The sequence below is a fragment of the Apteryx rowi genome, unplaced genomic scaffold, assembly GCF_003343035.1.
Source record: "Apteryx rowi isolate R43461 unplaced genomic scaffold, aptRow1 scaffold_182, whole genome shotgun sequence".
NCBI classification, from domain to species: Eukaryota; Metazoa; Chordata; class Aves; order Apterygiformes; family Apterygidae; genus Apteryx; species Apteryx rowi.
In genome coordinates this window covers 343,947-359,723 of record NW_020448108.1, presented here as the reverse complement: position 1 = coordinate 359,723, position 15,777 = coordinate 343,947, and the positions used below count along the sequence as shown (strand labels likewise).

The following is a 15,777-nucleotide window of genomic DNA, read 5'->3' as shown; positions in this document are numbered from 1 at the left end:
ACTGATTTTGGTGCCTTCTTTATGCCCAGTCTTTCAGAAAATCAAACCTTGACAAATCGTAAGGTTTAAGCATGCAGGCTGATTAGCTTTCTGACTGTGGTCCAGCAAAGTTTGATTGCAAAGAATCTTTCAACTTTTTCTGTGAAGTTGAATCCATTGAATTTATTTTTCTTTTTTTTAGTATACTTTTCTTGTTGGTTTACCAACAATGAACAGCACATATATTTTGCCTTCTTCCTTTGTCATTAATTTTTGGTGTCCAGCACATTCTGATGTAATTCCTTCTGTCTGCTTTCCTATCCAAACTCTTCTCCAAAGAATGAGGTAAGTGCATTACTTACCAGCTCACGCCTGAATTGACAGTGAGTCAACTGAGTGACTGAATTGCTCTACTGAGAGACTGTTGAGTCCTGCACCAGAAGTGGCCTCATTTCCTGGTGGAAATGTTCTTGTGTGGAAATGTTCATTCACGCTTCTGGGCTCTGTGTAAATACATTATAAAGAGGTATTCCCCATATTGCAGAATTCACAATGGAAAGGGAACAGAGTCAGAGAACAGAACTATTACCCTTCACTGAAATGGAAAAGTTAGATACTGAGAGTGATTTGCCTAGTCATACACAACCTGTGGCAGGACAAGGAATCATATCTGTATGTATGTCCAGAGTCTTGGTCCAATATTTTACTCGGCTGACTGTATTACCTCTCTTTGCATTTATTGACTGTGTGATGGGTCTCTGGGTTAGAGGCAGCAACAGAAGAGACAGCTATTTCCCTGTCCCAATGCACCAATTTGGTATCTATTTTCTAAGCTAGGAGTCACATATAGATAATCTTGTTCCTGGTGTCATGTGGCTGAACCAAGTGTTTACAACAGTACCATCAGTTCTGCGGTATCTGAACCAGTGCCCAGGAAGGGCAGGTTATGAACTAGGGGACGAGCCCCAGGAGCTCTCCAGAAGCACCGCCCGGCTGGCAGGCCCAGTGAGGAGCAACTGGGTGGGGAGTGTGGGCTGGGGAGGCAAGAAGCATCCCTGCTGTGACCTGCCCTCACAACGCCCTGACTGCTGGGTGCACCCATGGACAGCTCGTAAATCAGCAGGCACGGCCAGGGAACAGCGAGGGCTGCTCTGCAAGGGAGAACAGCGGAGGAGGACAGCAGGGCAGGCTGGGCAGAGCAAGGTCGACAGAGCAGGTTGGGGCAGAGTGACCAGGGTCAGCCAAGGGTCCAGCGCAGCAGCTGAGTCTGCAGCCACCAGCAGGGTTGAGGAAGTCAAGTCTGCAGGTTGGGGTCCCCAGCCAGGCACGGGCACGGCTGCAGCAGGGCGCAGGCAGGGACTTAACTGCAGCTCCCGAGTGAGGGGAGAGCCCTCGCGGTGGATTCATGCAGAGATTTCTACCTGATGGCTGGTGGCAAGGTCAGACACCTGCATGGTACTCGCGCGCTGGCCTTAAGCATGGGCACCGACCTGGGGAGGGCTGTGCCAGTCCCAGCAGGCACAGCTCGTCTCTCAGGCTCCACCACCGGCTGCAGGCACAAATTGGATCAGCAATGGGTCGGGGCCGGTTAGGAAGCAACAAGGAGGCAAAAGCCCACCCAGTTGGGGAGTGTCATTACAAAGGCTCATGTTGCTTTATTGATGAGCGCTTTTTTGATGAATGAATGGACCTGCTTTGTTTTTCATCGTATGCTTGACTTGCACACAGTGTTAACTAATGAAATCATGCTTTTCTTTATTAAAATCACACGTATGTCACTATTAGTTCATAGCAAACAACATGGCTTCATAGCAAATTTATACACAGTATAATTTTTTTCCACTCTTAATGAAAAACACACTGTTTGGTTTGGGCCATGTCCAAGCTTTTCAGTTATGGAGTTTCTCACTGAAGGTGGAAGCTTGTGGGAGGTTGCTTTAAGCAACATTACTAGCACAGCCACTCACTGTGAATATTGGCATCTCTTTTACTTTATTTGGATGAAGAGTAGTATTTTCAAAAGTGTCTAAGCCACTTAGGTGTCTATGGCTTACACCAAAAAAATTTCACCAGTGTGTGTTGGTCTGGGTGTGATGTTTTTCCTTCAATGGTTGCTCCATCACACAGCGATACAAGGCACTGGTACAAAGGTGCCTTTCACTAGTACTGTGTCTTTTGATTCCTGAACTAGAATAACCTAGACTGGCACAAACACTGGTAGCCTGGTAGAGATACTTTTACACAAATAGAGTCTCCTCCACTGAACTCAGTAAAATGAACTCAGCCACACTTCTGAGTGATTTAGGCACTTGGGAAGCTATGTCCTTTTGACTTTCAGCTGACATATTTTACCCAAACTTAAAGCTTCTTAGGCCATGTAAATGTTTTGGGGAAATGCTAGCCTTGCTAGCCAAAAGGTAGGGCACTAGCACTTTAGAAAAACCCATGAGGTGCTGTTCTGTGCTACAAGGCCTTGTGGATACCACTGTGTACTTGAAAATGTGTGGAAAAAGTAGGATTTTGATTTTTGTACAGATGACTGCTAGATGCTTTTCTTACATCACCACCCTGCGTTGGCTCACTAACACAATGGCTAGCTTAGCTACAAGGTTTATACAGGAAACTTCCAAAATGCTATTCAACTGCTGGGTTAAAAAAAAAGCCACAAAAAAACACTGCAAAGGCAGGCATGCACACAGCTTGCTGGTGGTATCTGTGGTGGCATGGGTTCTGCCACAACAGCTAAACTTCCTGGCCAAGCAACGTAAATGAGCGTGGCAGAAATGCTCATTTGCAGGGAGTCACTGGAAAGGCAGAGGGGTCACCAGACTGTCAGTTTTCCACTTCCTGGCAGGACCTGTAGTATTGACAAAGTTGTATGTATTCTTTGACACATCCCAGCTGGCTGAGTTATAGCCCTCTAGTACAAGTTAAAAGCCAGTGCTGTAGAGACTATATCGAGTTCATTATACAGCACAGTAATTGACATCTCTTAACAACAAACCTTAGCGCCTCAGCCAAGACAAAATTCATTCCCTTGCACTCTGGGCCAGGTCTGCCATCATGATAATCCACATTATTGGTTCATCATAATAAATTATTTGTACTATCCAAACTCAGTGGCTGCTCTGCTGTATCCCAGCCAAGTCTGCACCTCTTTACAGAATCCTAAAGGCAGAGAAGAGGGTAGTCCAGCTCAGCTCCATTTCATGTTGCTACTTGCACAAGCTACTTGCCTCCCTTTTTGTCCCGTCCCTCTGACAACATGGCCATGTCTTTAACCCGTGGGCTGCTACTCTTATGCTGCTTTAGGGGCTTAGGCAGGCTGATTGCTCCCACAAGAGAAATGTGGGCCTCTTCCCTCGTCCCCCTCAGCCTCTGCTTCCCTTCATGCTATTGCAGCTGTAGCAACTGAGATGCGTGAACAAAACCTCTCAGATTGCATTTCGTTCTCTGAACTCACTGCAAGGACAGTTTTCAAGGACTGCAGTCCTAGAACATCTAGGATGACACTGTTTGTTTAAAAATTTAGTTGTCACCTATGGATGGCTATAAAAAAATCATAATTTTTATCTTTATAATTGTCCATTCCCCCCCCCCCCCCAGAATTTTGAAGCACTTACTTGGCTTCAGTATGTGTTTTGCTTAGAAAAAAACAGTGCTGCCCAGTTTCAGACAGTTTTCCACATAGAAAAATAAAATAATAATAACAATAACACCCTTTTAAGTGAAAGTCTTCTAATCTTACAAGTTTTCATGGAGATATTGTCTAACCAAAAGAGTTACTTGCGTAGCACTTGCATTTTACTCATGGACTTAGCATAAAAGTCATTGAGCACATCTCGTGTTCCTGAATCAAAACAGACATCGCAACACAGACATTCAGCATGTGACCTGCTGATGAGAACAAAGGTCAGTCAAGGTTCCCAGGTCCTGCTTTACCTGCCTTGGTACAAATCCTCTCTTTACCTTCCCTTGGATAAATCATGTGTGGCTCATTTGTGCTTTTAGCCAAGTGGACTGACAGGCAGGACTTCTGCTGTACAGAAAATTCACTTTTTTTCCAGGCTACGTTTTCCAGGAATAAGAATCTGCAAGGGAGACTGGCTTTTCCAAAACTCTAACACCTGTCATTTCCAATGCACAAAAAGCTCACAGGACCCTTCAAGTGGCTCAGTTAAACTGATGCTACTAAGCTGTCACTTAGCTAAGGGATACTTGAAGGCTCCTGGGGGCTTTTTTTATTTGGAAATGACAGTGAGTCACCGAGTGGCACCGCTGATCAGTGGCCTGCTGCCCAGGAGCCATAGGCACTGCTATTTGAGTAAAGAAAGCACTGGGGTTTAGGGATGCTTTCCTGTTCCTGTGTCTCCTTTCTCCTGTAGGACTTCACTGTGGGCTGATGCAAGCCTGATAGAGCAGTGCCCAGATGCCCCAGTTCAGCTGCCTCTGCCTTGAGGCTCCTCTTCCTCCCTGGCTTCCTGGAACACATGGCCTGTAGGGCTGTAGGGCAGGCTGTGCTCAGGGAGCTCGTATTAGGAGCTTTTATTCWCCTCTGTAGGTGTAACCAGGCCAGCATCCACCACTCTCTCAGGTCTCAGAATGACCTTTCCTCCCTGAAAAAGTGGAAATCATAAATCTTACCTGGCAGAGAAGGAAAGCGAGAACAGTCACCAGGAGATCTTTAGCTGAAGATGATCCTTTGGACTAGAGAGCATCGAATTTTGATCCACCAAATAACCAAACAGCTACCAGTATTGTTATTTTCGTTACAAGCCAGGCTGCACCTTGGCCAAGGCAGCCTCAAAATTAACTGCTGCCTTTTGCAGTCTTTTACCTTAAGAATGAAGGGCAAAGCTATGATTTGTGGAGTCTGTTCTTCAGGCTCACTCAGGAAACTGCAATTTTGTTTGTTTAAACACAAGGTCTCCCAGTAACAGAGCTGAATATCACTTAATTCATGTAAACAGATCTGGCCACTTGATATGAATCACAGCTCTGATGGCAAAATAAAAACAACAGCACATAAAATGCAGAGAACATCCATGGCATGTTTATCAACACTGATGACCCTATAGTTTCGCTGGTATTGACACACTGTACCCCAGAGGTATTTTATCTGAGCTTTTTAGTTAAAAAATCTCTGCTTCGTAACTTGGTGAAACTTTCATTTGCCAAAAATTTTGCTACACTGGTCTGTCCTTTGCCTCCCCACCATGCAGAGAAAGTCGCGTACCACTGCACATTATCACTGTTTCTGGGACTGGTACCTTCACCTTCCCTGCTTGTGAACATACAAGGTACGAGAACTGCACCCTTAATTTCTCAGTTTGCAACCACTGAACTTAAATGTGCAAGGTCTTTTATACCCCTGGAACTTGTTATCTCAACAGCTGAGATAAAATACGCAAATTGGGAAGGGAAAAAGAGTCAAGAATAAGAGCCAGACTTCTGCAGATGTCCACAGAGCAAGATTTCATCCAGTGCACCCTGAGACAAGGTCTGGGAACCTTCCTCCTCTCCAGTGCTTGGGCCAGCGCTTCTGAAATGAGCACTCAGCATCATCTGACCCAGGGGCCAGGAGCCAAGGGTGTGTTGGTAATACCAGTGTACCAGTGCAAGTCCATGTTCATCAGTGGCAGCCCGTTACCGAGCCCTGTGACAGTCCCTCTCTCACTTCTTTCCCAGCTCCTTGCATAAGTCGAGCACTCCTCACCCCATCAGTGTTTCCACTGACATCACTGTGGTGAGTGGGGCCATAAAGAGAAGTGTGCACGTCCCAAAATAGTAGAAGAAAAGACTAAACAACAGTTTATCCCTAAGCATTTTCATGCAAGGATGTAAGAATTGAATTTYGAAAATAAAAGGTCAGTCCTTTTTTTTTAAACCCTTAAACCACCCCAGCGCATGTGCTTCTTTAAGAAATGTCCTGGGGGTAGCCAGCTTGCTGGCAGGATAGTGTGTTGGCTGTAAGGACACATATATGATATTGGCATCTCCTCTGACACAAGAATTTCTAAACAAAATAATTGTCACTTGCTAACATCTAGTTTTGGCTCAAACTCTGTCCTCACTGTTAGCAAACAGGAGACGGGTCTGGAAGGCAATAGCAGCTGGACTAGCTCAAACCAGGCACATTTTTGAGTAACTCCCTTGAACTAAGGAGTGTTTACATATTTTGAAAAAGCAGGATTGTAAAGAGACACTTGAGGACAAGAAGAATGCACAAGCTTCAAAATCTGTGGCAGAGCAAGCATTAAAATATCCAGATATCAGGATCCTAGAAAAAAACAGAGAAGGAAAGAAAAAAAGCCCTATGTCAGACTTCGAAGCATCCTTCAGTCTTTCAGAGGTGAAACATCATTTATATAAAAACAGTTCAGATTTGTGTTGAGTGTGGGTGGGAAATGGGAAGGCTTCTCCTTTTTTCATTTGGCCTTTTGAGCTCTTAATAATGAAATACACCTAAAATAACAAAGTCTCCAAGCTTCCATCAGAAGAAATGTCAAGCCATGGAAAGGGCATTATTCTTTCCAAGAGCAAAAAACCCCTTTCCTGAACTTGTCAGAAAGTCCTTGAAAGGATCATAAACAAAATCCTGCACAGAAGGTAGTGGGGGCTCTACTTTGTTGTCCCTCTCTCTCTCTGCAATTTTTCACTTCTCTGTTCTTTATGTATAGTATTTATTTTTCTTCCACGTCATCCCCCAGTGAATTTCAAGGAAACCATAGCAGTGGTGGAAAGCACCTGGCTTTCATCTCACAGCTTGTTTTACAGATGATTTAGGCTACCTGGAGGAAGCTTAGAAAAAAAGCAACACAAAGGAGGAACCGGAAGGGTTCTTTAGAGGGGCGACATGAAAGAGAAAGATCAGCAATAGATTGGATGTGCAGTGATTAGAGATGGGAACAGCACATCCATAAGGATGTGAAGACCATGCGAAGAAGAGGAAGACTTCAGATAACAGTAGGTGTTAGAGCCACAGTCTGCAGTACAGACACCAGGGAATCACCATTTGCAACAAAAAGGCAAACGCCAACCAGTTGCTGGGCTGCTGCACAGCTTATCTGTAGCTGGTCCTGGTGGGACTGGTTCATCTGCAGCAGTCTGGAGCTGGAGTGAATGCAGGTAAGCTGAGGCACTTTTTTGGAGTGTGCAATGTGAAAACTCCCAGGTACACTACCTGGGGAACCCAAAGGAGGGGACCTCCAGCAAAGTTGAGTCACTGGCTGTGACTCACAACTTCCAAATGCTAAGAACAAAAATTGGACGCAGCCTCCCACTTCAGCTTTTACAACCTCACTATTTTTTGATGTTTTTTTCCTTACAGGCTCTGTAGGAAATAAAAAGAGAGAAGTGTTTTTAGTTCTTCTGGAGGAAATATGCTACCTACAGCAATGAGGCTGTAAGGAATTTCAGATAAACATGTCAGTCACTTGTCCACCTCAGGCAACTTTCTTCCTCTGCTTCTCTCCTGGTAAGTAGGACCAGTTCTCCAAGTTGTTCCATGTGGCAGAAGCCTTGAGTGTATGGGCACTAACTTGGCTTAAAATAAACAAACAAAATCTGAATTTCTTCTATTTCCAAGGTCCCCAACCCTATGTGCCCACATATAACCCTGTCATCCCAGCCACACATGCCCAGCCACCTGGCATGAAGGGGCACATCTCAAGATGTTTAAAATAGGAAAACTAGGAAAAGTGAACAAAGCCAAGGTGTTTAAAGCCAGACAAACAAAGGCAGTGTTGCCTGGACGGCATGAAACTGACAAGCGGTGCAGTGAGGGTGGGTGACGATATTCTGTAGCAGTGCAGTGGGGCTGTGCACATCTTGTTTTTTGCCTCCCAAGTTCAGCTTTATAGTTTTGAAGTACTGATGGACCTAGACCTCTCTGTGCTCCAGGCTTGGACACGCTGTCAGATGGGTGGCTTGTCCCCTGTGATCCCAAGGAACGTGCTGCAGAGTCTGGGCCTCATCATCCCAAACACACTGGTTCTCCAAGTCTCTGTTTGCTGCCCACTGCATGCTGAGGCTCTGTCCTGCATCACTGCATATGTTGTGTATTTAATGGTAACAGATTGCCATATAAACAGTCTAACTTTGCCAACAAATGGTGATCCAGGTCTTAAAATAAGGAATCCCAGAGGCATTGCGCTGCATTTTCATGAGGCATGATTTATTTAGCAATTGTGTATTTTGGCTTTCTACTTGTTATGTCCAGCAATCAAGCTCTATGAAACTGCTTTACATTACACATGCCATGTCATGAAAAGTCCACCACTAGGGCATTCACTATGAATCACCACGGTTTGGGGAGAGGGAAAAATCTGACTTTTCCCTTTTCACATTTTTGTAGGGTACTTAATAATGCCCCCAAATGACTAGTACTTTAATTTACCTCAGGAATGTCAACTTTATTTTCCTTTATTTTGCTGAAGCAAAAAAGCAAAAACGCAGGGCACTGGGTTTCTTTCTATATATAAGTGCTTAGCTTCTTTAACAAAAGGCAGGGGGTTAATCGACCCCCTAACAAAGACATTTTTTCCTGAAACTGGGAATTAAGTAGGAATTAACATAAAAATAAACTAGACTTGTAAACTAGCTGCGCTCCATGAAAACTGAAATAACACTTTTCTTTTCAGTTCCTCCTACTTCCTATTGCTGTGCCACTCAGTGCAATAGACATGTTCATTTCCAAATGCAAGCTATTCAGCATTGCTTTAGTTAATATGTGACCTTCCCCAGTTAAATCAAAACTAGAGACCTATTTTGGGAGAAGCATGTTCATACACAGGCATCAAGAAGAGAAGGGAAAACAAGGCAAGGCAAGGCAAGGGGAAGGGGGAAGGGGAAAGGGGAAAGGGGAGGGAAGGGAGAAGGGGAAGGTAAGAAAACAGGTTTGTTTTCCTGTTAACTACTTAGCAACTAGAGGATGCCTGAAGCTAAAAGCTGCAAATGGGGACTCATACAGCTCAGAAGAAAGGTGGGTAACTAGGGGCTAGGAACAAAAGACTCAGAAGAAGGACCCCATTCCCCCCAGCCTGAGAACTAATATGCTTTAATTATTAAGTTATTTACTAGAAATAAGCTGCCCCTTCATTGTCCCTGTGTTTCATCCTTATGGTATCTCCTGGAACTCACAAGCTTGTGCTTACACATAGACACACTTTTTAAAGAACTCACCTCCAAACCCAAAACCCTGATGAAGGATCTTTCATGCACACYCCATATTACACATGCTAAATAATTTATTGTGCTAGATACAACCTATAAACATTTACAGTAAGTGCACTTAATAGCAAAATTGTTTGCCAAACCTCACTGGCTGTCTCCATACTTAAGAGTTATAAACATCTTTTTCTTTTTTTTAAAACAGGAAAACCAATGAACAGATTCCTGAGGCTCCCACATACACTTCTGGTTATCAGAAGCTTATCACAGGCAAGAGGGAACATTTCAAGGAGGTCCTTGATAAAATGCTGGCAACTTATCAGTGGGCTGGATTTCCTTATACTTTAGAAGACAACAGCACAGTATAATAACTTTGCACCTTTTCCTATCAATCTCTTCTTTCCCCTCAACAGATTTAGAAAAATGGAATTGAGTGAAGAACTGTTTGGAAAATCTTCTAAGAGAAGAAAATGGGAGGAAGGAATAGGGTACTTATTCTTGAAGAGGCATGGCTGGATAGGCATGAGAGTTACAATGCTTTAAAGTGGCTGTCTTTTGAAAATGGCCAATCAAGCTGTAAAACCTGGGTGATTTCACTGAAAAACTGAGATCACAATTGTAATGACCCTTCATAAAGTTTAATATGTGTATAGCACGGGCTGATCGCTAACTTTAAGAACTGATCAGAAGATATACTACAAATAAACCTCTGCTATGCTTGTAAGGGAACAGCAAAGCTCTCCATGATCTCATCTATTCTCCAAAGAAGAATCCAGTATCTCTTCCACTTACAGATTTAGGATCAAGCAAAGGGGCCAGCTCTTAGTACTGGCTGTGTTTAACCCAAGTAACATTTTTTTTAGCACTTTTACTAAAGGCTGATGCATGTCTTTTGGGATGGCAAACCTTAAACACACAAATGTAGGATTCCAGATTCAGAGTTTTTCTATGCTATCATCTTTCATCCTAGTTTAGCAATGTTAACTACAGCAACTGTAAATTTTAGTACAGCCAAGCTCCTAAAAAGATCACGAAGGAAAAGTATGTATTTGAGTTTTATGATGTTATTTCTGCAGCATGTAGAAAAAGAACCAGTCCATTAAGCCTGACGTCTGCCAGCTCCATCCCATTTCACATCTAGAATGGCCCCAAGGAAATTATAGGTACAACAGGAACAGAGTCATCCCTCAGTGCGGGGCGGAGCAGATGCCCTAGAGAAATGTGTTTGTCAGCTCTGCTTTGCATCAATCTGATTCATTTTGATTGAAAGACAAACTATATGTGTATCAAAGCCTCTTCAGTTGGTGGTGTTCTCTTTAATCTCACTTGGGAAAACAACCTGTTGGGTAGGCTTTTACTTCTTTAACAGAAAAAAACAGTTTGGGTTTAGTCTGTACGCATTTGCTGTAGTGAGAATAGACAGCGCTGATGGTGGCAGTGTTAAAGAGAGAAACGCCAGCTGGTTTTATACCAGTTAAGCTTGGTATCTGGTAGTATATTTCTGGGGCAGCACTGAGCTCAGAACAAGCCATAAAACCTGCCTCAGAAGCAGGGCCAGCTCGAGCTTCCTGCTTCAGACTGCTATTGGGGGCCAGGCTAGCCAAGCCAACCCTTCTTTGGACACGCTGCCCCAACCACCACATAGGCACATCCCCCAAAATACTCCTATTGGCGGTTGGAGCGACATGAAATGTTTCATCTAAGTGCAATGGCATCTCAGGAGAATTTTACATTGATATTCCTAAGTTGTGTTGGAGGAGAAGCACAACTAAAACTTTGGTCATAAAAATTCTTTCTTCTTTGATAGACAAATTACCTAGGCTCAGTTTGCACTGTGAACATCACATGCCTGCCCCTTCTTGACTTAGGCCAAGTCTTTGCTGCCAGCTTTTTTTAAGCAATGCCATAGCAGTGGCTAGCTGGGAAGGATACAGTTAAAAAAACCAGTTGATCTTGGAGCAACTACTTTAAAATCCCAGTTACTGGTGCATTATGGACAGGGGTGCTTCATTTTAGGAAGCAATGGAAAAGCTTATAATTGGCCAGCTCCTTCTTCTTGTGCTAGCTATATGCTCAGCTGTGAGCAGCCCAGTCAGCAGCCAACCTGAAGCTACCAGGATATCTCAGAGACCATGGAGCAAACAACAGGGTTAACAACAAATGCAATGAGTGTCAAACAGAATGTATTTTCAACTTTTCATACAAATGCTGTGATTAATAGCTCTGTGGATCAACAGCTCATTCAGCTTCTCTAAAGTCAGATATGATAGAAAAGGGGGAATTAAAGGTTTAGTAAATAATCCCTCATCCAAGGGCAATCTTTTCAATTAGTTTCCAGACTTCTGCTGCCACTGACTAAATGAAGTAGTAAAAAAAATTTTCTTTGACGTGCACATGACTTAATCAACCATTTTGCTTTTACTACACAACACSCCACTACTACAATTCCTGAAACAAACACCACTATATTTGAACTTCAAGAGGATTTACTTGGGCCAGAGGCAGCCAGCTACAGAAGAATTTTAATGACTGCGGGAGGATCACTGGTATTTTAAGAAGTCTTCTAAAACCTTTTGTAGGATTTGAGATAAGTAAAAATAAGTGGAGTAATTTTTTTTCCTAAGTACTTTGCCTGTGTTTTCACACAGCAGAAGTGAGTTCTACAACTGCACAATGAAGCTGGAAAATCTGAATAGAGAAGTTAAAAAATCTGTGATGGCATGGGAACTGCTCTAAAAGAAAAGAGCAAAAGAAATCACTCCAAGCCCTTGTTTTTATTCTCTTTACTCACAGCAGCTTTAATTTCATTAGCTTGCAAAGAAACACTCAGTCCACAGATCAGATTTCTTAAGGATATAGGGAGATCATTTCATTAAAACAAAGCACTAATTACATTTTTAAACAGCATCCACATGCTCAGTTAGTTCCTCTAGTAGAGACTTACAAGCTGTTTTTGCTCCTGTTGCCTTTGATCTAAAGCATTGTGCTTCACCTTTTAGAAGCAAAAAACACCTGCTGTCAGAAGTGCTCCTGATTAATCTACCTGATGAATGAAATTCAGCTGCTGTTAAAAATGCAAAAGTTCCAGCTTCTTGAGTTGTCTAGTGCCTGCCTGGAGAAGGATATGATCAGTGTACATGGGCAGCAACTGCTACCTATTGTAATTATAACGAGAAAAAAAACCAACCCTTGTTGGGCATCCATCTTCACATGGGGCCTCTGAACCCACCTGTGTGTCACAAATGATTATGCTCCTGGTTAATTTCTTTACTTACTGCTTCTCCAAAACCCCCACACACTTTCAGCACAGTAAACTGAGGTGAATGATATGCTACTATTTCTTAACATCACCCTCCTATTGCGTACATCCTGGACAGACTCTGTAAAGAACATGCTAACAGCAGTTAAAAGGACACTGGGAAAAGGGAAACACCACAAAAAAATAAAGCTTCCACAATGCCCCTTTTTTGTGAGGAAGATGGGAACAAGAAAAAGTGTCCTGGTTCCTTTCCTGCACCTGCTTTTCTCCCCAAAGCAATCAGCAGGGAAGAAAGCAACTCTGAGCACTCTCAAGAAAAGAATTTTTTTTTCTTTGTCCAGATGTCCCCCTTCTCTGGAGGCACTCCTACCTCCCAACCCCCTTTCTTCTGAATGCTCACCTGCATGTAGCCCAAATATCATGCAGGCACTAAGARAAAATTATGAGAGCCTCAGCAAACAGATAGTGAATCATACAGATTGCTCTCTTTTTCAAATGTAGTTATGTGAACGAAAAAGAAATAACTTTGGATTCACTTGGTTTCAAACACAGTCAGAAAAACTCCTCTCTTTCATCCGAAGGCAAGTGTAACACTCAATACCTTGGTCAACTGCCAGAAGATATTGGGATCACCTTTTACCCTTTTGCCTGATCCCCCTTATTAGAGTGGCCACACTAATTTGGCTGAACAGCACAGGTGAATATTCCAGCTTTACTGAAATCAGTGGCAGAACTCCCACTTTATTCATTCTGGACAGGTTTTGTTCACCTGTTCTTCCCTCCCTCAGCAATGAGCTTCCTTTTTTGAGCACGTTTTCCCCACAATTTTAAAAGGGATTCTACAAACTCTGCCTTTTGCTGGACTGACCCTCTCCCACCCATGTCCTCCCTGCCCAAATGGGAGAGTGTTGTCCCTTATGTTACATTCCAATACAACACACAGACTGATACACCTCAAAATTTTTTTATTAAAGAAGCATATAACAATATGGAAAACGGTCTTAGGATTTTACTGTTGATACATTTTACATTGTTAGGAAAACACTTTACATGCATGCAGTTTCCCAGAGAAAGGTCCCAAGTTCTTTATATGCAAGATCCCATCTTTGCTCACATTTATTCCTATCAAGGAATTGTAATTAACATCACTGATTCTTGGGAGTTGAGATTCATATGAGTGGCATTTCTCTTCAAAGTAGCCACATATGAAAAAATCCATATGTTAGCGTAGCTTGCCATAATGATGTGTATGTGTGTGCATTACATCTAGAATTGTTCTGTCATTAGCAATGGACTACTACATATTTGGTCTTGACTTTACAAAATAAAATTGTACCTTGGTTCCAAGTAGTCCACTGCTTTTGACATGAAGGGTAAATAATTTAAAAGATACCCTACAAATATCTCTCAGTGCAAAAATCCATAGAAGTTGGGTTTTTTTAATTACAAAAAAGTTCCATAAAAAAGTAAACATTTTTCACCTAAAAAATCCCCTTGCACTCCATCATGAATAAAAATCCCCTTGCACTCCATTATGAAAAAGAATAGCATTCCAACACCATAAATACATTTTTTTTAACTTACCAACATGACTGTAGCCCTTTAAGAGCCTTAGAGATGTATCTTACTTTAAGAACTTGTCCAAGAAAAACCTGGGACCCCTTACACATTACATATTTCATACCACACTTCAAAGAAGAACGTTAAATATCTTGTGACTAGAGTATTGTTTATTTCATAATCTAAACAAACACTGGAATACAGTCTATGTTTTTCTACTTTCCTGCAGACTCTACAATGAGCTTTTTTTTTATATATATAATTAAAACATTCTGCATACACACAGAACATGCATGCTCTCTAACACCAGTAATGAAGGTAAGAAGTGTGTCAGAATTTCCATCATTTTCCTGTTGCTTGTATTAGAAAAAATAATTTTTTTTTTACTGTAGTTATGGCAGTGTGGCTAAGAGTATGAAGACTAGAGCACAGTTTTACTCCCTGCACAGAAAATGTTCACCATGAGCATGCTGATGGTGATAAATATTACATATCTATTAAATGAAAAGCTKACTTTTATCCCCTTTTTCATTTCTCCCTTTTTTTTTAAAGACTAAGTGGCTACATGTAAATGCAGTGAAGCAGGTATAAGCTTAATTAATCAGAGCTGATTCCGACTGGCACCAAGATGCAGCATAGTCTGACAAAGTCTAGTTAGCGTAGTCTAAACAAGGCTTTCCAAGGGCTACCTATGAATTCCATTGCAAGGCATCTGCTTTCTACTTTTTGAAAGTAGAAATCAAAGAGCTTATAGCATGGCCCGTTCTGCGCACAAGGTGGATCTCGTAGGTGGAGAGGGCTCCCTGGAAAAAAAGAGCACTGTAGTCCCTTAGTGTTTAAGAAAACCTTGCGAGCTTGTTACTTTCCCCCAGCCCCTGCACCCAGCCCTCTCCAGAGGCAGCGTTGCAGCCCGCTGCCGCCCACCCGCCCGCCCGCCCGCCAGGTGGTCTGCGGTGACGGGCTCGCTGTGGTCTTACACCACCGAGTGATCGTTGCTGTGCACGCCAGCCAGGATGGTGTGGTTGAGGGAGGACGCGGAGCGGTCAGAGCCTTCAGTCGGGCCGTTGGCGCTCTCGCTGCGCTGGCAGCACAGGATTTGCTTGAAGGTAGCACTCATCTCCTTGTCCCGGTAGGAGTAGATGATGGGATTCATGGCGGAGTTGAATTCAGCCAGGAGCAGGAAGAATTTTTCGTAGGCGAGGACGTTACACTGGGGACAGCAAACATCAAGGAGCAGCAAGACTAATCCTGGGGTCCAGCAGATTATAAAAGCACCTAGGAAGAGAAAGAGCGAACAAAACAAGACAAAGCCCACAAGTATAGTAATACACTGTCACTCGTGAAAACACACTGAAAACCGTCCAACTGGAAGCAGCAAAGTTTTATGTTCTTTTACAGAGTATCTTTCCCACACTATTTCTTCACTGACCTGGCAAGAGAGCCGCCTTTTAAAAATCCATAAATGGTTACGGGCAGCACATCAAAAGAAAAAGACATTCCCCCCCACATTTACAATTTGCAATGTTCCCTGCTTGGCAAATGCCTTTGCATTTAAAGTTGGTAATGAGGAACATTTTTCCCTTCAGCTAGAGACCTCTGACTAATCAATCTCTTGATCAGGAGAAACAATGCTGCAATTTACTTCTCAAACTAATAACAACAAAGAAAACCTTTTTGTTAGTGCTGTGACAGAAACACCAGCAATAGAAGAAAAGTGATGCAGGCAGCAGTTCTCAAAAAAAAAGAAAGCCTGGGTCCTGTTAATCCATTTCAGTCCCATTATGTAATGGAAAGTCCTAAACACACAT

The 15,777-nt window shown here is 42.8% G+C and overlaps 1 protein-coding gene across 1 annotated transcript in view; it reads right to left on the bottom strand.

Annotated features, from left to right (window-relative positions):
- Positions 1-14,120: 14,120 nt before the first annotated feature.
- LPAR1 (lysophosphatidic acid receptor 1) overlaps positions 14,121-15,777 on the bottom strand; it is a 55,218-nt gene continuing 53,561 nt past the window's right edge. Inside the window, exons 3-4 of the mRNA XM_026061559.1 lie at positions 14,910-15,244; positions 14,121-14,844 (exon numbers count right to left, since the gene is read on the bottom strand). Coding sequence (XP_025917344.1) covers positions 14,943-15,244 — 302 coding nt within the window. The 3' untranslated portion in view covers positions 14,121-14,844; positions 14,910-14,942. The remainder of the gene's footprint in view (positions 14,845-14,909; positions 15,245-15,777) is intronic.